The sequence below is a fragment of the Triticum urartu genome, chromosome 1A, assembly GCF_056163025.1.
Source record: "Triticum urartu cultivar PI428250 chromosome 1A, HENAU_Tu73, whole genome shotgun sequence".
In the NCBI taxonomy this organism is placed as follows: domain Eukaryota; kingdom Viridiplantae; phylum Streptophyta; class Magnoliopsida; order Poales; family Poaceae; genus Triticum; species Triticum urartu.
The window spans coordinates 502,794,900-502,821,396 of record NC_141873.1 but is presented as its reverse complement, the minus strand read 5'-3'; the positions used below and the strand labels follow the sequence as shown (position 1 = coordinate 502,821,396).

Sequence of the window (26,497 nt, the reverse complement as noted above, 5' to 3'; positions counted from 1 at the left end):
ATGTAAAAGCATAGACTGTATATCACTCTTTCAATCCGTATATGGTGCTTCCTTTTGATATGATCTGATTATTCTCTTCCAGTCTTCCAGTTTTATATATTTCTTTGGATTTGCACAGTATGTTGCATGTACATTGGACCGTTCACTCAATGTGGCATGCAAACATTTATTTTCCAATTATTTCTTCAGTTTTGATATGAAGGCATTGTGGTTGTATTATATGGATTTCATGTTTCAGAGATGATATGTTCCAGGAAATTTATTTGAGAGAGTTGGGAATATATTTATTTCAAGATTGATACTTGATGCAGTATGGGAAGACTATCATAGCGCCTGCACCACATCTGAACTGTGTCTTTAAGATGCTCTATTTTCACCATTTATATGAAAAACATGTTGCATCGGACAACAATATATTGAGAGGTTCATCACCGAGACATTGACGCATTTCTTCAATGTATCTCCGGCTGCATTTGATGAGATTTTCTGTGAGATTTGGCTTCTATTAGGTGAAGTGACATGATAATATAGGTAAATATTTATGCTGCCCGACATAGGTCTCACTTGCTACTCAATTATTATGTTACCATACTATATTACAGGAAAACCTTCCTGTGGTATACATGCACACATTATTATTTTATTTAAGCATATAAGAGTCCAATAAATTTGGTAGTGTTTTTTTCCATAATTATGAACTTGACTGTGATTGATATCCATTCGATGTTGCAGTCAACATAAGCAATGGGAGAGTGGGAGCTTGATTGAATTGTTAGGACGGTGCAGCCAATGATGTACACGTCACCAACAATAAACAGTGATTAAGCTGGCAATCTTGATTTTTTGGGCACAAGTTCTTACTCAATACAGAACTACCAAGGTACAAATGATATGAATATTTATCATTAATTAAGCTTAACAAAATCAATGATATTTTGCAATATATCAGTACATTACAAATGCACTTATCAACCACAACAAAATTTTCTCTAACTTTTCATATCATTCTATCAAAGGTTCAAATAGGCATGCATTTATATATTTCATTTCATTGTTTCGCTATTTACTCCATAAATCCTCCCATGTACATCACTACAAATTCCCGCAGCAACAGCACGGGGTATCATCTAGTTAGTCAAATTACTGAATACAAATAAGTCTGGAAACATGAAGTGCCAGGTCATACTGGACCTGCTACAAATGATTACATTAAACCACCATTGCATCACCCAAATTCATCAAGCATCTCTTTAAGCTTCCTTATCTTGCCCTTGGTGTCCTCCTTATGTTTGAAAAGATCACCTATCGTGTACTCTAACTTCTTCTTCTCTTGCTTTAGCACATTCCTCTCCAACACCAGATTGTCCCTCTTTTGCACCAGACTGTCCCTCTCTTCCATGATATTGTCCCTCTCCTGCTTCATGAGGTCCCTATCTTTCTCTGCCTTGGCCCTCACAACTTGATGAATGTTTGTGAAAGATTTGTCACACATCTTCTTCTTCTTATCAAGATCTTCCTTCATGTCGGCCAGAGCAAGTTGTGTGTTGCCTAGTTGGGCCAGAGCTTGCTCCTTCTCAGCCACCATTTGAGCAAAATCAACCTTAAAAAACCTCAAGTCTTTTTCCATCTTTTCCTTCTCTCTCACAACCCTCAGATTTTCTTCAGCATTAACTACATTTTGCCTCGGCCTAAGCTTGTTCTCATCTTCATACATGCCCCAGATCCTAGCTAGGCTCATCTTCAAAGGGGCAGGCCACTCAGGGTCAACCCACTCCAGATAACTGCATTTAGGTATCTTCTACAAATTTGCAATAAAGAAAAATATTCAATACAATGAAAAAATCAGTTAAATACTGGCTACACTACAAATGTTTAGTTTACATGAAGAAAAGATAGTTTACTTGAGCAAAATTAGTCAACTTCCACAAATTCAGATAATTTACAAAACTTTAAAATGCATAAATTTTGTTAACTGAAAGATCTCCACGGTATTTAGTTAACTTACAGAACTACAAACAACAAGATTCAGTTAACATATTTTCAGACAACAACACCATAGTAATATATGTAGTTAACTGTCAGGACTGTCAAACTTAACTATACAAAACAGTCTTCAGACCAAATTAGCTAATAACCTTCTGTGCACAAGCTAGGAATCTCCTCCCACTATCCACTAATTTAAATGCCAACAGCTTCTCACACACACATGCATGCTCACATCTAGAACTCAGATATGTGGCCAGGCCGCTCCATTCCAAGCATAAGATGGTGCCAGGTAGCTAAAACAAAAGTAAATCAGCTTCATTTGCTAACTACAAATGCACACCCAAAGGAACCCTAACCCTACCAGAGATAAACATCTAACCCGCACTTCGCTGCTGACTGAATCAGCGTCGGACGAGCTGCCCGAATCGCTCTAGGAAACCATGGCCTGGAGCTGTGCAAATGCTAGTACAAGGGCAGGGGATGGGTGAAGGGAGCTTGCTCAGACGGCCGGCGTCGACAGAGGGAGGGAGAGGATGGAGGAGAGGGAACAGGAAGGAGAAAAGGGAACAGGGATGGGAGAACGGGAACAACGATAGGTGTATTAAACTCAAGTGGGAGTAGTGCGGGTTAATTCAACGGAACGACAGGGGGCTTTGTGCAAAAATGCCAGTGCTGACCGGTCCAAGCTCTGAACTACCACTTGTCGATCTGTGATTGGCTTTGGACCAAATCATCACATAGGGGTGCAAGATTTGGGACCCCTCAGTTACATTTTGCAACTTTTGGACTAAATCATCACATCTTGTGCAAGTTCATGGATCCAGGGTGCTATTACCTCATATTCAAAGTGCAACAGATTGGCTTCATGGGGGCTCACCGGTCGGTGAGACGGGTTTGTCTAGTCTCCCACGCCGGACCCACATTCGACGTCGCGTTGTTTATGTTGGGGAACGTAGTAATTTCAAAAATTTCCTACGCACACGCAAGATCATGATGATGCATAGCAACGAGAGGGGAGAGTGTTGTCTACGTACCCTCATAGACCGTTTGCGGAAGCGTTATATCAACGCGGTTGATGTAGTCGTACGTCTTCACGTCCGACCGATCCAAGTACCAAAAGCACGGCACCTCCGAGTTCTGCACACGTTCGGCTCGGTGACGTCCTCGCCTTCTCGATCTAGCAAGAGGGGCGAAGTAGTAGATTAGTTCCGGCAGCACGACAGCGTGGTGACGGTGTTGGTGAAGAACAATCTCCGTAGGGCTTCGCCTAAGCACTACGAAAACTATGATGGAGGATAAACTAGAGGAGACGGGGTTGCCGGCACATGGCTTGGTGTTTCTTGATCTGTCTTTGGTGCTAGCCCTACCCCTCTATTTATATGTTGAGCCCTAGGGTCGAAACTTGGAGTAAAAGCCTCCACAAAGTCGGTTTCACCCGAAAGGCAAGAGTCCTTCTCGGACTCCAGGGCCAGACGCCAGGGTTCCCGGTGTCTGGACCCAGACGCCAGGGACCCTGTCGTCTGGCCCCTGGACTCCGCAAAACTTCCTTTTGCGCTTTCCAAAAACCTTGTGGGCTTTCCCCTTTGGCCCAAATAAAGTGTTCTCGTACCCAAACATTTCGGGAAACATCCGGAACCCCTTCCGGTGATTTCCGGAACCCTTCCGGTGACCAAACACTATTATCCCATCTATCAAACTTTGTCTCCGGACCATTCCGGAGTTCCTCTTCATGTCCGTGATCTCATCCCGGACTCCGAACAACATTCGGTCACCAACATACATAACTCACATAGTACTATATCGTCAACGAACGTTAAGCGTGCGGACCCTACGGGTTCGAGAACTATGTAGACATGACCGAGACACCTCTCTGGTCAATAACCAATAGCGGGACCTAGATGCCCATATTGGCTCCTACATATTCTACGAAGATCTTTATCGGTCAGACCGCATAACAACATACGTTGTTCCCTTTGTCATCGGTATGTTACTTGCCCGAGATTCGATCGTCGGTATCTCAATACCTAGTTCAATCTTGTTACCGGCAAGTCTCTTTACTCGTTCCGTAATACAGCATCTCGCAACTAACTCATTAGTTGCAATGCTTGCAAGGCTTATGTGATGTGCATTACCGAGAGGGCCCAGAGATACCTCTCCGACAATCGGAGTGACAAATCCTAATCTCAAAATACGCCAACCCAACATGTACCTTTGGAGACACCTGTAGAGCTCCTTTATAATCACCCAGTTACGTTGTGACGTTTGGTAGCACGCAAAGTGTTCCTCTGGTAAACGGGAGTTGCATAATCTCATAGTCATAGGAACATGTCTAAGTCATGAAGAAAGCAATAGCAACATACTAAATGATCGAGTGCTAAGCTAACGAAATGGGTCAAGTCAATCACATCATTCTCCTAATGATGTGATCCCGTTAATCAAATAACAACTCTTTGCATATGGTTAGGAAACATAACCATCTTTGATTAACGAGCTAGTCAAGTAGAGGCATACTAGTGACACTCTGTTTGTCTATGTATTCACACATGTATTATGTTTTCAGTTAATAAAATTCTAGCATGAATAATAAACATTTGTCATGAAATAAGGAAATAAATAATAGCTTTATTATTGCCTCTAGGGCATATTTTTTGGGGAACGTAGTAATTTCAAAATTTTGCTACGCACACTCAAGATCATGGTGATGCATAGCAACGAGAGGGGAGAGTGTTGTCTACGTACCCTCGTAGACCGTTCGAGGAAGCATTATATCAACGCGGTTGATGTAGTCGTACGTCTTCGCGTCCGACCGATCCAAGTACCAAAAGCACGGCACCTCCGAGTTCTGCACACGTTCGGCTCGGTGACGTCCTCGCCTTGTCGATCCAGCAAGAGGGGCGAAGTAGTAGATGAGTTCTGGCAGCACGACGGCGTGGTGACGGTGTTGGTGAAGAACAATCTCCGCAGGGCTTCGCCTAAGCACTACGAAAACTATGACAGAGGATAAACTAGAGGAGACAGGGTTGCCGGCACACGGCTTGGTGTTTCTTGATGTGTCTTTGGTGCTAGCCCTGCCCCTCTATTTATATGTTGAGCCCTGGGGTCGAAACTTGGAGTAAAAGCCTCCACAAAGTCGGTTTCACCTGAAAGGCAAGAGTCCTTCTCGGACTCCAAGGCCAGACGCCAGGGTTCCCGGCGTCTGGACCCAGACGCCAGGGACCCTGGCGTCTGGCCCCTGGACTCCGCAAAACTTCCTTTTGCGCTTTCCAAAAACCTTGTGGGCTTTCCCCTTTGGCCCAAATAAAGTGTTCTCGTACCCAAACATTTCGGGAAACATCCGGAACCCCTTCCGGTGATTTCCAGAACCCTTCCGGTGATCAAACACTATTATCACATATATCAAACTTTATCTCCAGACCATTCCGGAGTTCCTCGTCATGTCCGTGATCTCATTCCGGACTCCAAACAACATTCTGTCACCAACATACATAACTCACATAGTACTATATCGTCAACGAACGTTAAGCGTGCGGACCCTACGGGTTCGAGAACTATGTAGACATGACCGAGACACCTCTCTGGTCAATAACCAATAGCGGGACCTGGATGCCCATATTGGCTCCTACATATTCTACGAAGATCTTTATCGGTCAGACCGCATAACAACATACGTTGTTCCCTTTGTCATCGGTATGTTACTTGCCCGAGATTCGATCGTCGGTATCCAATACCTAGTTCAATCTCGTTACCAGCAAGTCTCTTTACTCGTTCCGTAATACATCATCTCGCAACTAACTCATTGGTTGCAATGCTTGCAAGGCTTATGTGATGTGCATTACCGGGAGGGCCCAGAGATACCTCTCCAACAATCGGAGTGACAAATCCTAATCTCAAAATACGCCAACCCAACATCTACCTTTGGAGACACCCGTAGAGCTCCTTTATAATCACCCATTTACGTTGTGACGTTTGGTAGCACACAAAGTGTTCCTCCGGCAAACGGGAGTTGCATAATCTCATAGTCATAGGAACATGTATAAGTCATGAAGAAAGCAATAGCAACATACTAAACGATCGGGTGCTAAGCTAATGGAATGGGTCATGTCAATCAGATCATTCATCTAATGATGTGATCCTGTTAATCAAATAACAACTCTTTGTCCATGGTTAGGAAACATAACCATCTTTGATTAACGAGCTAGTCAAGTAGAGGCATACTAGTGACACTCTGTTTGTCTATGTATTCACACATGTAGCATGTTTCCGGTTAATACAATTCTAGCATGAATAATAAACATTTATCATGAAATAAGGAAATAAATAATAACTTTATTATTGCCTCTAGGGCATATTTCCTTCAGTCTCCCACTTGCACTAGAGTCAATAATCTAGTTCACATCGTCATGTGATTTAACAGCAATGGTTCACATCACCATGTGATTAACACCCATAGTTCACATCGATATGTGATCAACACCCAAAGGGTTTACTAGAGTCAGTAATCTAGTTCACATTATTATGTGATTAACACCCAAAGAGTACTAAGGTGTGATCATGTTTTGCTTGTGAGATAATTTTAGTCAACGGGTCTGTCATATTCAGATCCGTAAGTATTTTGCAAATTTCTATGTCAACAATGGTCTACATAGAGCTACTCTAGCTAATTGCTCCCACTTTCAATATGTATCTAGATCGAGACTTAGAGTCATCCAGGTCAGTGTCAAAAACTTGCATCGACGTAACCCTTTACGATGAACCTTTTTGTCACGTCCATAATCGAGAAACATATCCTTATTTCACTAAGGATAATTCTGACCGCTGTCCAGTGATCTACTCCTAGATCACTATTGTACTTCCTTGCCAAATCAGTGCAGGGTATACAATAGATCTGGTACACAGCATGACATACTTTATAGAACCTATGGCTAAGGCATAGGGAATGACTTTCATTCTCTTTCTATCTTCTGCCGTGGTCGGGCTTTGAGTCTTACTCAACTTCACACCTTGTAACACAGGCAAGAAACTTTTTCTTTGACTGTTCCATTTTGAACTACTTCATCTTGTCAAGGTATGTACTCATTGAAAAAACTTATCAAGCGTCTTGATCTATCTCTATAGATCTTGATACTCAATATGTAAGCAGCTTCACCGAAGTCTTTCTTTGAAAAACTCCTTTCAAACACTCCTTTATGCTTTACAGAATAATTCTACATTATTTCCGATCAACAATATGTCATTCACATATATTTATCAGAAATGCTGTAGTGCTCCCACTCACTTTCTTGTAAATACAGGCTTCACTGCAAGTCTGTATAAAACTATATGCTTTGATCAACTCATCAAAGCGTATATTCCAACTCCGAGATGCTTGCACCAGTCCACAGATGGATCGCTGGAGCTTGCACATTTTGTTAGCACCTTTCGGATTGACAAAACCTTCTGGTTGCATCATATACAACTCTTCTTCAATAGATCCATTAAGGAATGCAGTTTTGTTTATCCATTTGCCAGATTTCATAAAATGCGGCAATTACTAACATGATTTGGACAGACTCAAGCATAGATACGAGTGAGAAACTCTCATCGTAGTCAACACCTTGAACTTGTCGAAAACCTTTTTGCGACAATTCTAGCTTTGTAGATAGTAACACTACTATCAGCGTCCGTCTTCCTCTTGAAGATCCATTTATTCTCAATTGCTTGCCGATCATCGGGCAAGTCATCCAAAGTCCAAACTTTGTTCTCATACATGGATCATGTCTCAGATTTCATGGCCTCTAACCATTTCGCGGAATCTGGGTTCATCATCGCTTCCTCATAGTTCGCAAGTTCATCATGGTCTAGTAACATGACTTCCAGAACAGGATTACCGTACCACTCTGGTGCGGATCTCACTCTGGTTTACCTACGAGATTCGGTAATAACTTGATCTGAAGTTACATGATCATCATCATTAGCTTCCTCACTAATTGGTGCAGTAGTCACAGGAACAGAATTCTGTGATGAACTACTTTCCAATTATGGAGCAGGTACAGTTACCTCATCAAGTTATACTTTCCTCCCACTCACTTCTTTCGAGAAAAACTCCTTCTCTAGAAATGATCCATTCTTAGCAACGAATGTCTTGCCTTTGAATCTGTGATAGAAGGTGTACCCAACTGTCTCCTTTGGGTATCCTATGAAGACATATTTCTCTGATTTGGGTTTGAGCTTATCAGGATGAAACTCTTTCATATAAGCATCGCAATCCCAAACTTTAAGAAACGACAACTTTGGTTTCTTGCCAAACCACAGTTCAAATTGTGTCGTCTCAACGGACTTAGATGGTGCCCTTTTAAACGTGAATGCAGCTGTCTTTAATGCATAACCCCAAAACGATAGTGGTAGATCGGTAAGAGACATCATAGGTTGCACCATATGTAATAAAGTACGGTTATGACGTTCGGACACACCATTATGCTGTGGTGTTCCAGGTGGCGCGAGTAGTGAAACTATTTAACATTGTTTTAACTGAAGACCAAACTCATAACTCATATACTCTTCTCCATGATCAGATCGTAGAAATTTTATTTTCTTGTTACGATGATTTTCCACTTCACTCTGAAATTCTTTGAATTTTTTCAAATGTTTCAGACTTATGTTTCATCAAGTAGATATACTCATATCTTCTCAAATCATCTGTGAAGATCAGAAAATAATGACACCTGTCGCGAGTCTCAATATTCATCGGACCACATACATCAATATGTATGATTTCCAACAAATTTGTTGCTCGCTCCATTGTTCCAAAGAACGGTGTTTTAGTCATCTTGCCCATAAGGCATGGTTCGCAAGCATCAAGTGATTCATAATCAAGTGATTCCAAAATCCCATCAGCATGGAGTTTCTTCATGCGCTTTACACCAATATGTCCTAAACGGCAGTGCTACAAATAAGTTGCACTATCATTATTAACTTTGCATCTTTTGGTTTCAATATTATGATTATGTGTATCACTACGATCGAGATCCAACGAACTATTTTCATTGGGTGTGTAACCATATAAGGTTTTATTCATGTAAACAGAACAACAATTTATTCTCTTATTTAAATGAATAACCGTATTACAATAAACATGATCAAATCATATTCATGCTCAACGCAAACACCAAATAACACTTATTTAGGTTCAACACTAATCCCGAAATCATAGGGAGTGTGCGATGATGATCATATCAATCTTGGAACCACTTCCAACACACATCGTCACTTGACCCTTAACTAGTCTCTGTTTATTCTGCAACTCCCGTTTTGAGTTACTAATCTTAGCAACTGAACTAGTATCAAACACTAAGGGTTTTCTATAAACACTAGTAAAGTACTCATCAATAACATGTATATCAAATATACTTATGTTCACTTTGCCATCCTTCTTATCCGCCAATCACTTGGGGTAGTTCCGCTTCCAGTGACCAGTCCCTTTGCAGTAGAAGCACTTAGTCTCAGGCTTAGGACCAGACTTGGGCTTCTTCACTTGAGCAGCAACTCGCTTGCTGTTCTTCTTGAAGTTCCCCTTCTTCCCTTTGCCCTTTTCTTGAAACTAGTGGTCTTGTCAACCATCAACACTTGACGTTTTTCTTGATTTCTTCCTTCGTTGATTTCAGCATCACGAAGAGCTTGGGAATCGTTTCCGTTATCCCTTGCATATTATAGTTCATCACGAAGTTCTACTAACTTGTTGATGGTGACTAGAGAATTCTGTCAATCACTATCTTATCTGGAAGATTAACTCCCACTTGATTCAAGCGATTGTAGTACCCAGACAATCTGAGCACATGCTCACTAGTTGAGCGATTCTCCTCCATCTTTTAGCTATAGAACTTGTTGGAGACTTCATATCTCTCAACTCGGGTATTTGCTTGAAATATTAACTTCAACTCCTGGAACATCTCATATGGTCCATGACGTTCAAAACGCCTTTGAAGTCCCGATTCTAAGCCGTTAAGCATGGTGCACTATAACTATCAAGTAGTCATCATATTGAGCTAGCCAAACGTTCATAACGTCTGCATCTGCTCCTGTAATAGGTCTGTCACCTAGCGGTGCATCAAGGACATAATTCTTCTGTGCAGCAATGAGGATAAACCTCAGATCACGGATCCAATCCGCATCATTGCTACTAATATCTTTTAACACAATTTTCTCTAGGAACATATCAAAATAAACACAGGGAAGCAACAACGCGAGCTATTAATCTACAACATAATTTGCAAAATACTACCAGGACTAAGTACATGATAAATTTAAGTTCAATTAATCATATTACTTAAGAACTCCCACTTAGATAGACATCCCTCTAATCCTCTAAGTGATCACGTGATCCAAATCAACTAAACCATGTCCGATCATCACGTGAGATGGAGTAGTTTCATTGGTGAACATCATTATGTTGATCATATCTACTATATGATTCACGCTCGACCTTTCGGTCTCCGTGTTCCAAGGCCATATCTGTATATGCTTGGCTCGTCAAGTATAACCTGAGTATTCCGCGTGTGCAACTGTTTTGCACCCGTTGTATTTGAACGTAGAACCTATCACACCTGATCATCACGTGGTGTCTCAGCACGAAGGACTTTCGCAATGGTGCATACTCAGGGAGAACACTTCTTGATAATTTAGTGAGAGATCATCTTATAATGCTACCGTCAATCAAAGCAAGATAAGATGCATAAAAGATAAACATCACATGCAATCAATATAAGTGATATGATATGGCCATCATCATCTTGTGCTTGTGATCTCCATCTTCGAAGCACCGTCATGATCACCATCGTCACCGGCGCGACACCTTGATCTCCATCGTAGCATCGTTGTCGTCTCGCCAATCTTATGCTTCCACGACTATCGCTACCGCTTAGTGATAAAGTAAAGCATTACATCGCGATTGCATTGCATACAATAAAGCGACAACCATATGGCTCCTGCCAGTTGCCGATAACTCGGTTACAAAACATGATGATCTCATACAATAAAATTTAGCATCATGTCATGGCCATATCACATCACAACATGCCCTGCAAAAACAAGTTAGACGTCCTCTACTTTGTTGTTGCAAGTTTTACGTGGCTGCTACGGGCTTAAGCAAGAACCAATCTCACCTACGCATCAAAACCACAACGATAGTTTGTCAATTTGACTCCGTTTTAACCTTCGCAAGGACCGGGCGTAGCCACACTCGGTTCACCTAAAGTTGGAGAGACTGTCGCCCGCAAGCCACCTATGTGCAAAGCACGTCGGGAGAACCGGTCTCGCGTAAGCGTACGCGTAATGTTGGTCCGGGTCGCCTCGTCCAACAATACCGCCAAACCAAAGTATGACATGCTGGTAGGCAGTATGACTTATATCGCCCACAACGCACTTGTGTTCTACTCGTGCATATAACATCAAACCATAAAACCTAGGCTCGGATGCCACTGTTGGGGAACGTAGTAATTTCAAAATTTTCCTACGCACACTCAAGATCATGGTGATGCATAGCAACGAGAGGGGAGAGTGTTGTCTACGTACCCTCGTAGACCGTTCGAGGAAGCATTATATCAACGCGGTTGATGTAGTCGTACGTCTTCGCGTCCGACCGATCCAAGTACCAAAAGCACGGCACCTCCGAGTTCTGCACACGTTCGGCTCGGTGACGTCCTCGCCTTGTCGATCCAGCAAGAGGGGCGAAGTAGTAGATGAGTTCCGGCAGCACGACAGCGTGGTGACGGTGTTGGTGAAGAACAATCTCCGCAGGGCTTCGCCTAAGCACTACGAAAACTATGACAGAGGATAAACTAGAGGAGACAGGGTTGCCGGCACACGGCTTGGTGTTTCTTGATGTGTCTTTGGTGCTAGCCCTGCCCCTCTATTTATATGTTGAGCCCTGGGGTCGAAACTTGGAGTAAAAGCCTCCACAAAGTCGGTTTCACCTGAAAGGCAAGAGTCCTTCTCGGACTCCAAGGCCAGACGCCAGGGTTCCCGGCGTCTGGACCCAGACGCCAGGGACCCTGGCGTCTGGCCCCTGGACTCCGCAAAACTTCCTTTTGCGCTTTCCAAAAACCTTGTGGGCTTTCCCCTTTGGCCCAAATAAAGTGTTCTCGTACCCAAACATTTCGGGAAACATCCGGAACCCCTTCCGGTGATTTCCAGAACCCTTCCGGTGATCAAACACTATTATCACATATATCAAACTTTATCTCCAGACCATTCCGGAGTTCCTCGTCATGTCCGTGATCTCATTCCGGACTCCGAACAACATTCTGTCACCAATATACATAACTCACATAGTACTATATCGTCAACGAACGTTAAGCGTGCGGACCCTACGGGTTCGAGAACTATGTAGACATGACCGAGACACCTCTCTGGTCAATAACCAATAGCGGGACCTGGATGCCCATATTGGCTCCTACATATTCTACGAAGATCTTTATCGGTCAGACCGCATAACAACATACGTTGTTCCCTTTGTCATCGGTATGTTACTTGCCCGAGATTCGATCGTCGGTATCCAATACCTAGTTCAATCTCGTTACCAGCAAGTCTCTTTACTCGTTCCGTAATACATCATCTCACAACTAACTCATTGGTTGCAATGCTTGCAAGGCTTATGTGATGTGCATTACCGGGAGGGCCCAGAGATACCTCTCCAACAATCGGAGTGACAAATCCTAATCTCAAAATACGCCAACCCAACATCTACCTTTGGAGACACCCGTAGAGCTCCTTTATAATCACCCATTTACGTTGTGACGTTTGGTAGCACACAAAGTGTTCCTCCGGCAAACGGGAGTTGCATAATCTCATAGTCATAGGAACATGTATAAGTCATGAAGAAAGCAATAGCAACATACTAAACGATCGGGTGCTAAGCTAATGGAATGGGTCATGTCAATCAGATCATTCATCTAATGATGTGATCCCGTTAATCAAATAACAACTCTTTGTCCATGGTTAGGAAACATAACCATCTTTGATAACGAGCTAGTCAAGTAGAGGCATACTAGTGACACTCTGTTTGTCTATGTATTCACACATGTATCATGTTTCCGGTTAATACAATTCTAGCATGAATAATAAACATTTATCATGAAATAAGGAAATAAATAATAACTTTATTATTTCCTCTAGGGCATATTTCCTTCAATATTTCCTTCAGTCTCCCACTTGCACTAGAGTCAATAATCTAGTTCACATCGCCATGTGATCTAACATCAATAGTTCACATCTTTATGTGGTTAACACCCATAGTTCACATCGATATGTGACCAACACCCAAAGGGTTTACTAGAGTCAGTAATCTAGTTCACATTGCTATGTGATTAACACCCAAAGAGTACTAAGGTGTGATCATGTTTTGCCTGTGAGAGAAGTTTAGTCAACGGGTCTGCCATATTCAGATCCGTAAGTATTTTGCAATTTTCTATGTCTGCAATGCTCTGCACGGAGCTACTTTAGCTAATTGCTCCCACTTTCAATATGTATCCAGATGAAGACTAAGATTCATCCGGATCAGTGCCAAAACTTGTATCGACGTAACCCTTTTACGACGAACCTTTTGTCACCTCCATAATCGAGAAACATATCCTTATTCCACTAAGGATAATTTTGACCGCTGTCCAGTGATCTACTCCTAGATCACTATTGTACTCCCTTACCAAAATTAGTGTAGGGTATACAATAGGTCTGGTACACAGCATGGCATACTTTATAGAACCTATGGCCAAGGCATAGGGAATGACTTTCATTCTCATTCTATTTTCTGCCGTGGTCGCGCTTTGAGTCTTACTCAATTTCACACCTTGTAACACATGCAAGAATTCTTTCTTTGCTTGTTCCATTTTGAACTACTTCAAAATCTTGTCAAGGTATGTACTCATTGAAAAAAAACTTATCAAGCGTCTTGATCTATCTCTATAGATCTTGATGCTCAATATGTAAGCAGCTTCACCGAGGTTTTCTTTGAAAAATCCTTTCAAACACTCCTTTATGCTTTGCAGAATAATTCTACATTATTTCTGATCAACAATATGTCATACAAATATACTTATCAGAAATGCTGTAGTGCTCCCACTCACTTTCTTGTAAATACAGGATTCATCGCAAGTCTGTATAAAACTATATGCTTTGATCGACTTATCAAAGCGTATATTCCAACTCCGAGATGCTTGCACCAGTCCATAGATGGATCGCTGGAGCTTGCATATTTTGTTAGCACCTTTAAGATTGACAAAACCTTCTGGTTGCATCATATACAACTCTTCTTTGAATCCATTAAGGAATGTAGTTTTGTTTATCCATTTGCCAGATTTCATAAAAATGTGGCAATTGCTAACATGATTTGGACAGACTTAAGCATCGCTACGAGTGAGAAAAATTCATCGTAGTCAACACCTTGAACTTTGTCAAAAACCTTTTTCGACAAGTCTAGCTTTGTAGATAGTAACACTACTATCAGCGTCCGTCCTCCTCTTGAAGATCCATTTATTTTCTATGGCTTGCTGATCATTAGGCAAATCCATCAAAGTCCATACTTTGTTCTCATACATGGATCATATCTCAGATTTCATGGCCTCAAACCATTTCGCGGAATCTGGGCTCATCATCGCTTCCTCATAGTTCGCAAGTTCGTCATGGTCTAGTAACATGACTTCCAGAATAGGATTACCGTACCACTCTGGTGCGGATCTCACTCTGGTTTACCTATGAGATTCGGTAGTAACTTGATCTGAAGTTACATGATCATCATCATTAGCTTCCTCACTAATTGGTGTAGTAGCCACAGGAACAAATTTCTGTGATGAACTACTTTCCAATAAGGGAGCAGGTACAGTTACCTCATTAAGTTCTCCCACTCACTTCTTTCGAGAGAAACTCCTTCTATGGAAAGGATCCATTCTCAGCAACGAATATCTTGCCTTCGGATCTGTGATAGAAGGTGTACCCAACATTTTCTTTTGGGTATCCTATGAAGACGCACTTCTCCAATTTGGGTTTGAGCTTATCAGGATGAAACTTTTTCATATAAGCATTGCAATCTCAAACTTTAAGAAATGACAACTTTGGTTTCTTGCCAAACCACAGTTCATAAGGTGTCGTCTCAACGGATTTAGATGGTGCCCTTTTTTTTAACGTGAATGCAGCTGTCTCTAATGCATGATCCCAAAACGATATTGGTAAATTGGTAAGAAACATCATAGATTGTACTATATCCAATAAAGTACGGTTATGACGTTCGGACACACCATTACACTGTGGTGTTCCAGGTGGCGTGAGTAGTGAAACTATTTCACATTGTTTTTAACCGAAGGCCAAACTCGTAACTCAAATATTTTACTTCTGCGATCATATCGTAGAAACTTTTATTTTTGTTACGATGATTCTCCACTTCATTCTGAAATTCTTTGAACTTTTCAAATGTTTCAAACTTGTGTTTCATCAAGTAGATATACTCATATCTGCTCAAATCATCTGTAAAGGTCAGAACATAATGATACTTGTCGCGAGCTTTAATATTCATCGGACCACATACATCAGTATGTATGATTTCCAACAAATCTGTTGCTCGCTCCATTGTTCCGGAGAACGGAGTCTTTAGTCATCTTGCCCATAAGGCATGGTTCGCAAGCACCAAGGTGATTCATAATCAAGTGGTTCCAAAAGTCCATCAGTATGGAGTTTCTTCATGCGCTTTACACCGATATGACCTAAATGGCAGTGCCACAAATAAGTTGCACTATCATTATTAACTTTGCATCTTTTGGCTTAAATATTATGAATATGTGTAACACTACGATCGAGATCCAACAAACTATTTTCATTGGGTGTATGACCATCGAAGGTTTTATTCATGTAAACAGAACAACAATTATCCGCTGACTTTAATGAATAACCGTATTGCAATAAACAGGATCAAATCATATTCATGCTCAACGCAAACACCAAATAACACTTATTTAGTTTCAACACTAATCCCGAAAGTATAGGGAGTGTGCGATGATGATCATATCAATCTTGGAACTACTTCCAACACACATCGTCACCTCACCCTTTACTAGTTTCTGTTTATTCTGCAACTGCCGTTTTGAGTTACTACTCTTAGCAACTGAACCAGTATCAAATGCCGAGGGGTTTCTATAAACACTAGTAAAGTACACATCAATAACACGTATATCCAATATACCTTAGTTTACCTTGCCATCCATCTTATCCGCCAAATACTTGGGGCAGTTCCACTTCCAGTGACCAGTCCCTTTGTAGTAGAAGCACTTAGTCTCAGGCTTAGGATCAGACTTGGGCTTCTTCACTTGAGCAGCAACTTGCTTGCCGTTCTTCTTGAAGTTCCCCTTCTTCCCTTTGCCCTTTTCTTGAAACTAGTGGTCTTGTCAACCATCAACACTTGATGTTTTTCTTGATTTCTACCTTCGTTGATTTCAGCATCGCGAAGAGCTTGGGAGTTGTTTCCGTTATCCCTTGCATATTATAGTTCATCACGAAGTTCTACTAACTTGGTGATGGTGACTAGAGAATTCTGTCAATCACTATCTTGTCTGGAAGATTAACTCCCACTTGATTCAAGCGATTGTAGTACCCAGACAATCTAAGCACATGCTCACTAGTTGAGCGATTCTCCTCCATCTTTTAGCTATAGAATTTGTTGGAGACTTCATATCTCTCAACTCAGGTATTTGCTTGAAATATTAACTTCAACTCCTGGAACATGTCATATGGTCCATGACGTTCAAAACGTCTTTTAAGTACCGATTCTAAGCCATTAAGCATGGTGCAATAAACTATCAAGTAGTCATCATATTGAGCTAGCCAAACGTTCATAACATCTGTATCTGCTCCTGCAATAGGTCTGTCACCTAGCGGTGCATCAAGGACATAATTCTTCTATGCAGCAATGAGGATAAACCTCAGATCACGGATCCAATCCGCATCATTGCTACTAACATCTTTCAACACAATTTTCTCTAGGAACATATCAAAATAAACACAGGGAAGCAACAACGCGAGCTATTGATCTACAACATAATTTGCAAAATACTACCAGGACTAAGTTCATAATAAATTTAAGTTCAATTAATCATATTACTAAAGAACTCCCACTTAGATAGACATCCCTCTAATCCTCTAAGTGATCACGTGATCCAAATCAACTAAACCATGTCCGATCATCACGTGAGATGGAGTAGTTACCGTCAATCAAAGCAAGATAAGATGCATAAAAGATAAACATCACATGCAATCAATTTAAGTGATATGATATGGCCATCATCATCTTGTGCTTCTGATCTCCATCTTCGAAGCACCGTTGTGATGACCATTGTCACCGGCGCGACACCTTGATCTCCATCGTAGCATCGTTGTCGTCTCGCCAATCTTATGCTTCCACGACTATCGCTACCGCTTAGTGATAAAGTAAAGCATTACAGCATGATTGCATTGCATAGAATAAAGCGACAACCATATGGCTCCTGCCAGTTGCCGATAACTCGGTTACAAAACATGATCATCTCATACAATAAAATTTAGCATCATGTATTGACCCTATCACATCACAACATGCCCTGCAAAAACAAGTTAGACATCCTCTACTTTGTTGTTGCAAGTTTTACGTGGCTGCTACGGGCTTATGCAAGAACAAATCTTACCTACGCATCAAAACCACAACGATAGTTTGTCAAGTTGGTGCTGTTTTAACCTTTGCAAGGACCGGGCGTAGCCACACACGGTTCAACTCAAGTTGGAGAAACTGTCGCCCGCTAGCCACCTTTGTGCAAAGCACGTCGGGAGAACCGGTCTCAAGTAAGCATACGCGTAATGTCGGTCCAAGCCGCTTCGTCCAACAATACCGCCGAACCAAAGTATGACATGCTGGTAAGCAGTATGTCTTATATCACCCACAACTCACTTGTGTTCTACTCGTGCATATAACATCAACACATAAAACCTAGGCTCGGATGCCACTGTTGGGGAACGTAGTAATTTCAAAAATTTCCTACGCACACGCAAGATCATGATGATGCATAGCAACGAGAGGGGAGAGTGTTGTCTACGTACCGTCATAGACCGTTCGCGGAAGCGTTATATCAACGCGGTTGATGTAGTCGTACGTATTCACGTCCGACCGATCCAAGTACCGAAAGCACGGCACCTCCCAGTTCTGCACACGTTCGGCTCGGTGATGTCCTCGTCTTCTCGATCCAGCAAGAGGGGCGAAGTTGTAGATGAGTTCCGGCAGCACGACGGCGTGGTGACGGTGTTGGCGAAGAACAATCTCCGCAGGGCTTCGCCTAAGCACTACGAAAACTATGACGGAGGATAAACTAGAGGAGACGGGGTTGCCGGCACACGGCTTGGTGTTTCTTGATCTGTCTTTGGTGCTAGCCCTGCCCCTCTATTTATATGTTGATCCCTGGGGTCGAAACTTGGAGTAAAAGCCTCCACAAAGTCGGTTTCACCCGAAAGGCAAGAGTCCTTCTCGGACTCCAGGGCCAGACGCTAGGGTTCCCGGCGTCTGGACCCAGACGCCAGGGACCCTGGCGTCTGGCCCCTGGACTCCACAAAACTTCCTTTTGCGCTTTCCAAAAACCTTGTGGGCTTTCCCCTTTGGCCCAAATAAAGTGTTCTCGTACCCAAACATTTCGGGAAACATCCGGAACCCCTTCCGGTGATTTCCGGAACCCTTCCGGTGACCAAACACTATTATCCCATATATCAAACTTTGTCTTCGGACCATTCCGGAGTTCCTCGTCATGTCACTGATCTCATCCCGGACTCCGGACAACATTCGGTCACCAACATACATAACTCACATAGTACTATATCGTCAACGAACATTAAGCGTGCGGACCCTACGGGTTCGAGAACTATGTAGACATGACCGAGACACCTCTCTGGTCAATAACCAATAGCGGGACCTGGATGCCCATATTGGCTCCTACATATTCTATGAAGATCTTTATCGGTCAGACCGCATAACAACATACGTTGTTCCCTTTGTCATCGGTATGTTACTTGCCCGAGATTCGATCGTCGGTATCTCAATACCTAGTTCAATCTCGTTACCGGCAAGTCTCTTTACTCGTTCCGTAATACATCATCTCGCAACTAACTCATTAGTTGCAATGCTTGCAAGGCTTATGTGATGTGCATTACCGAGAGGGCCCAGAGATACCTCTCCGACAATCGGAGTGAGAAATCCTAACCTTGAAATACGCCAACCCAACATGTACCTTTGGAGACACCTGTAGAGCTCCTTTATAATCACCCAGTTACGTTGTGACGTTTGGTAGCACACAAAGTGTTCCTCCGATAAACGGGAGTTGCATAATCTCATAGTCATAGGAACATGTATAAGTCATGAAGAAAGCAATAGCAACATACTAAATGATCGAGTGCTAAGCTAATGGAATGGGTCAAGTCAATCACATCATTCTCCTAATGATGTGATCCCGTTAATCAAATAACAACTCTTTGTCTATGGTTAGGAAACATAACCATCTTTGATTAACGAGCTAGTCAAGTAGAGGCATACTAGTGACACTCTGTTTGTCTATGTATTCACACATGTATTATGTTTCCGGTTAATACAATTCTAGCATGAATAATAAACATTTATCATGAAATAAGGAAATAAATAATAGCTTTATTATTGCCTCTAGGGCATATTTCCTTCAGTTTACACGGCGGAAAAATTTCTGCCCCAGGTCATGTAAAAAGGTATGTACAAACACAGGCATTGCTGGCCAGCTAGTGAGGCACACTTAAGAATTGCAAGACAATCTGCCATGGCACAATCTTGACCGCCACCCTTGCTAGGCGACACGAAAGTACTACTCCCTCCGATCCCATAATATAGGACATTTTTTGACACTAGTGTAGTGTCAAAAAATATTTTACATTATGGAACGGCGGATCTGTACATGCTAGGGAAAAGTTGCAGGCCATTTTGTGACACGCAGTCCAAAAAATCTGCCGTGATATGCCATGTGTTATTGTACAGATAATTTTTCTACTGCATTATCGTAGGGGAATGCCCTACCGGGTAGATTTTTTTCGATTATATTAAAAGGGGCAAGAAAAGAGTGATAGTGATATTGGATGATAGGTCAATATAAACTTTAAGCTAATTAATGGGCTCAATTGAATGGTAGATATCAATCCGTGAATGAGATAGAGTGAATAGCGAGTAACCTAAATTTCCACATTATAGCAACATATGGATTTTTTTTGCGAATATATAGTAACATATGGATATATATAAACGCTATTCTAAGCGTGAGTGTAGAATAGCTTATTCGACACCGTAGTAAAGATATGTACAAAATCTAGTATAACACTGTATAAAATGTAGTAATTCTGAAAAAAATTACTATCCAAGTTTTTAATTTACTAGATTGTTAAAACAATTACTATATTTTATATGTTATGTTACTGTATTTTTTATAGAGCGTTAGTAGGGGTGTAGAATAAGCTATTTTACACTCACGCTTAGTTTAACATTACTATATGTATACACTTTTTATATTATATGAACTGAGAATGTTATTATGAAATTATGTGGGGCAATACGCTTGATCTTAAAATTATTGAGCATGTGGCCAATACATGATTTGTAAGGCTATAAAGATCTCTTCCCTAATTAATGTGCCCAATTGAATGGCTAGATATCAACTACGAATAAGATGAGTGTGAGAGAGATCCAAATAAAATTTAAGCTAATTAATGTGCTCAATTGAATGGTAGATATCAATCCATGAATTGGAGCCATTTGTACCTAGATACACTGCGCCCCCCGTCGACAATCTCCATGGCGGACATCACGTTCGGATAGGTGTTCGGTCAAATGCCATTGAGCTTATTTTCAAATGCTATGTCGTTTTTTAGAGTACGAAGAGCATCTACAACTGCGATGGATAAATCCGGTCCTTCAAAGGCCCGCGGATGCGTGCACGGACACTAACAGGTCATGCCTAAAATATTTGATTCTACAACCGGACACCTCAAATCCATATTATTACATGCAATGTGAAACCTAATCTAACTGGAGCTCGCACAGTTCTGTCGTGGCCATGTCCAGCTGCCGGCTACGCTCCCTAGGGTGTTGGTCCTGTCGCCAGCAAGGTAGAGCACGACATGGGACACGAGCCGGCTCACGGAACTCAAGGCGCCGCCGTCTCCCATGCCCTACTCTTCCTCGTCGGAGCCCGTAACCTGAACGGTGTTGATGGACATCAGATTGACGACGGATCTGTCCAATGAGCCGGCGACGTCCACCATGATGCGGTTGCGGCGCCCGAATTGCTGCACCATATAGGTCGCCGTATAATGCGACTCCGCCTCACCGATATCCACCGCCACGAGGGCTGCTACCGCCTCCCATGCCCACTGCATCGCACGGTGGGCACGCCATGCCATGTTCTCGTTGGACGAGGCCCATGCACTATAAAAACACTTCTGTGATGATACATGTTTGTCACAGTAGGTCACATTTTCTGGCATGCATGTATATCCATGACTATTTTATGACAGAATGAAGATAGTCATACCTGTGCTATCGTAGAAGTGTTCCATGACAATACTTAAATTATCATCACGGAAGGCGACCACTTCCATGATGATAAATGGCACGTCATGGGAGTGTTTTCGTCAAGGGTAATCAACACGTGGCATCCACCGTAGCGGGCGCTGTTAAGATATCAAGTCCGAGTTTGGATCCGATAACCCGTTACGAGCAACGACCAATGGCGATTTTCCACGGGTAAAATTCTCATTGGCCGAAGGAACCAAGTGTCAGCTCCGCGTTGGGACAGATGTCACCCAACGAATGGACGAGACGAGCCTATGATACGTCGACACGTGGCTCGGCCCAACGGTGGTCCATTTAGGTCAAAAGGTCGGCCCGTTTGACTTGGTCAAAAGGTAGCGGGCCGGGCCATGGAAAGGCTGTTAACGACATGTTCGGATATAGCCCATTTATAGCCTGCTAATTCGCGGTCCGTTATGGCTTATCCGAATTAGGCCTAGTAGCATCATCTGGGCCTACCAATGTGATTCCAGCCCATTGTAACTTCCGGCCCATGTATGGCCCATGACGTCTTTCGGCCCAGATGAGGCCCTTTGTAACTCTGGGCCCTTTAATGGCCTGTGGTGAAATTGGCCCATAATGAATAGTTAATCACTTTATACCCATTAACTACCCATTATTTGTTGGGCCGTTTCTAGCCCGTGTTACCTTTCGGCCCTCTAAGGGCCCAATTATTCTTGTGCTCATTTCCAACATACGATTACTTAAGGTCCATTACTGGCTTATTGTGTCGATGGGCCAAATTCAGCTCGTGGTTACAGTCAGCCCGTTTGTGGCCCGTTAATCCAGTGACCCATTTTCATAGCATCATCTAATACGGCCCATTAACAACCAGTTATGCCTATCGATAGAATTAAGCCCGTTATACATACATGCCTATTGATGGCCCGTTATGGTCGGCCGATAAACAGATGATTCCCATTCTAAACTGTTTACGGCCCACATTGTGGACCGTTATTGGTCCACTAATAGTGTGGCCCATGTTTGACCAACCTATCATACGGCCCATAGAAGGTCCATTGATTCTACGGCCCGTAGATGGCCCATGGATCATACGGACCGTAGGAGGCCCATGGTCACTACACCAGGTAGCAGGACCATGGTTACAACGGTCTGTATGTTGGCCATGGTTATTGTGGCCTAGTTCTAAATAAAAAGGTTACCGTGGAAAAAGAATTGCACTGACTACAAGCAAAAAGATAAACAATACAATAAGGAAACAAATAAGCAAGCAACTTACGCTAGGCTATTATAGCTATTACAAATATTACATCCACTAGGCATCAAAGTTCGCCACCAGAGAAAATATAGTGAACAAAGCATCATATTACATACATTGGGCATCTAAATTGGCCACCCGTGCAAATACACGCAGCAGCAAAACAAGTCCAGAATTGAAACCACTTCAGAAGAGCTCAAGAAATGATATCCTGGGTACCCACCATGCTGGCAAGAAGCTTAGCAAGCTTATTAGCTTTCTCTTGTTTGGCGCTAAAATCCTCCAACTCTTGCTGTTGTACGAGAAAGTATGCATCTGAACTCTGCAGGGACTTCCTTAGTCCTTTGGCTTCTTGCTGAAGCACAGCTGACTGATGTCTTTTAGCTTATAACTGAGACTCAAGAAGCCGAATGATTCAGGAAACGAGTTTGAAGAGCTTGGGCCAATGGTAGTGGCCAGTAACTCGAACACTACATCAAGGCAGGACTTTGGGGTTGTCTCACTGTCTACAATATAGTTTTTATCACCTTTCTTAAAGACCAACAAGGTTGACTCACTATCTTGAACCTTATCTGCATTACTTTCTCTACCATTGCATAATGGGGTGCTCTTCTCCAATATTTTGTCCGCATTATACAAGAGAAATAAGCAAACACATCACATGTTTAGCATGTAGTATATGAAACTCATTTTGGTAAAATGGTTCAGTAGTAAGGTGGACACGATAACAACATGAAACAAACATATATCTATGTACTATGGTCATTGTATTGTCTATTTCATTCTAGTTTATGTTGCCAAATCAAGATAGAGATACAGTTCAAATCATATCTTTTTAAGACACAACAACATACACATAATATAAGTGTGGGAAACTACACGACACTAACAACACCTGTAGTCACTCGTATGCGTCGGTGCTATACAAATGGTTTTAACCCCTTTCTGCGACGGCATTTGGAACCGTCTCCAAGTTAGTGTGGGCAATAGGGGTGAGGGAGTCCTGTATTTGGGGGTCCTCAGGTGTCCGGTCTATTCGATATGGGCCGGACTGATGGGTCGTAAAGGTGAGGCAGAAGACCACCTCCCGTGTCCGGGTAGGACTCCTATGTGGGTAGAACAGCAAGTTTGGTGTCCGGGTGTAATATTCCTTTCGTCTGTGAACCGACTTTGTATAACCCTAGGCACCTCCGGTGTGTATATAAACCGGAGTGGTTAGTCCGCAGATGGCATCAGAATAATCATAGGCTATACAACTAGGGTTTGGTGTCGGGGAAACGACACCTATGGGATCACAAGAATCCCTACTATGATTGGAGGGGCGCGGGGTTGAGCGAAGAGCGGATTTAACAGGAAGCACGCAGTTCGTTTACCCAGGTTCGGGTCGCAAGGATGCGTAAAACCCTAGTCCTGCTTTGGTGGATGTATTGAGTGTTCTTGTGTTCTTGAGCTAGCCACAGGGTGTAACGTGCCCAAAAAGCCAAATCCTTCTCCTGGTCGCCTTGGGCCTCCTTTTATAGGAAAAAGGGGCTGCCACAGTGGCACACAGGAGGTGGAAAGGCAAACAGTGCTGCGAGCTTATCACCCGTATTACAGGACAAGATGCAGTTAATGCATCGCTTAGGTGTCCCCTTGCTTTATCGGGGACGGGAACGGAGCCCGTCCCGTCCGTTGCCGCCTCGCCTGGCTTCGACACGCACCCAGGCCAGCGGTGCGTGTGGTGCCATGTAGGTAGGTAGGCTGCTAAGGTGGCGCGGTGGTGGAGCCTTCATGAAAATTTGCATGCCTCCACACAGGTGCAGGCTGAGTTGGCGTAGAGGCCGCCCGTTGCCACGCAGGTGCATGCCCAGCTGGTTGAGCTAGCAGCTGCCTGGGGATGGCGGTGGAGTCTTAGTCGACATGGGCCAGTTTGTGGCCCTACTGATGTCCTCGGCAAGGGCCTTGCCGGGGGCCCGGCAAGGGTCTTGCCATGGCGTTGTTGTCGTCCCCAGCAAGGTGCTTGCTGGGGGTCTTGTGGATCTCCTTGGCTAGAATCCTGCCAATGGTCGCTGTCGTCTGGTCCTCATTTGATCTTGAACATTCCTTGTCCTCACAAAGATCTGCATGCCACCACGGAGGTGGCTCCCGAGCCCTGGCCCAACGTAGTTGATGGTGTTGGAAATCGTGGGCTCAAGGGTGGCACGTTCCGCCGGTTGGGGCGAGCCGGCCCGGCAAGGGTCTTGCCGGGGCCGCTGAGGCTGCCCCAGCAAGGGTCTTGCCGGGGGAACCTGCTTTGTCCCTCTGCTCTTTGTGGTCTTGGCCTTGGCGTCGTCTTGCTTGTATTGTGCTTCGGCTTCTCTCCGGCTTCCTTCCCTTGCCCTGCTTCGTGTGGCCGCGGCGCGTGGCTCTGACTGCCCGTGCACAAGTAAAGGGGTCAAAAAGGAGGACCCCTACTTTTGTACACTGACAGGAGCCCCCGGGCCTAGGCCACACATAAGCGTGACACGTTGTTGGGCCAGGCCCAGAACGGGCGGGAGGGGTGGATTTTACCGCGGTAACTACTCGTCTGCTGCACTTCTCCACGACCGCGTTGAATGCGCGACGTGGGGAGGGGGCGTGTGTGACGTGGGCGGCATGCGTGGGGCGATTTCTTCATGCATGCGTCAAATCGTGGTAAAGAGGCGGCTCGCGCCTTCCCCATAAAAAGAGGGAGGCGTGGAGGCGCAGCTTATTTACTGCGCGGGGCCGGGTTGCAGTCTTCAAGGCGTCCATACCCCACGATCACGGCGTGTGGAGAGGTCGCTTCACCTGTCCCCTCGGTTCTGCATGTTTGCCACGCGTCCTCCATGCGCTTGGGCTGGCAAGCGGTGGAGGCGGGAAACCGGGCCGTCGCTGGTTGGGGCAGCGGGTCGGTCTCGATTCCTTGTGCCTCCGGTGGCTGGATTGGTCGAGCAGGGCGGCCGAACCCCGACCCCGCCCCTTTATAAAGGGGAGGGAAGGGGGGATGGCATCCTGCACTCTTCTGTCATCTATCTCCTCCGGCTTCTTCTTCTTCCTTTCACCCGCATGGAGAAGGGGAATCCTAGTCCCTCGATGGTGGCGGCGAGGGTCGCCGCTTGACAGCACGCCCCTCCTCCTCCTAAGCTCGCGGTGGTGGAGCAGGCCGCGAGGAGAAGGAGGAGGGTGCGAGGCCGTGGCAGAGGTCGTGGTGCTCGGGGAAGAGGAGGACGGAGCAGCGCGCCGGCCTCGCCCCAGCCAATGATGCCTTTCCCGACGGAAGGCCATGTTGGGGACCAACCCCGCGAGTTCTTCATCAGGCTACGCCGGCCTCCACGTCGCCGTCTTTGTCTTCCTGCCCCATTTGCTCGGGAGATGGAGTGTGACCCGCCTCAGACCCTCAGGTTGCACATGAGGGGCTGCGAGAATGGGGGCACGCGGGTCGACGTTGACTTCCCGGCTCCTCAGGTCATGTACCTCCACCATGGATGGAAGACGTTCGCTTGTATCCACAGCCTGACGGCGGGGCTCGTCCTCTACTTCAAATTAATGGAGGACGGGTTGCTCTCCGTCAAGGTCTTCGGAGATTTTGGAACTTGCCTGAAGTGCTGCGTGAAGAGCTCCTCCGACGGAGACTCCGACGATGGAAGCTCTTCCTCGAGCGAAAGTGATGAGGAGGATAGCAGGGCAGATGACAGGGACGA

The 26,497-nt window shown here is 44.0% G+C and overlaps 1 protein-coding gene across 1 annotated transcript; it reads right to left on the bottom strand.

The window, feature by feature from the left end:
• Positions 1–1,225: 1,225 nt before the first annotated feature.
• Positions 1,226–21,405, bottom strand: LOC147991968 (uncharacterized). The gene is made up of 3 exons (XM_087538888.1): positions 21,226–21,405; positions 2,136–2,279; positions 1,226–1,798 (listed from the first exon to the last, which is right to left on the bottom strand). The coding sequence occupies exons 1-3, from the start codon at positions 21,403–21,405 to the stop codon at positions 1,226–1,228; spliced, it is 897 nt and encodes a 298-aa protein (XP_087395014.1).
• Positions 21,406–26,497: the final 5,092 nt, after the last annotated feature.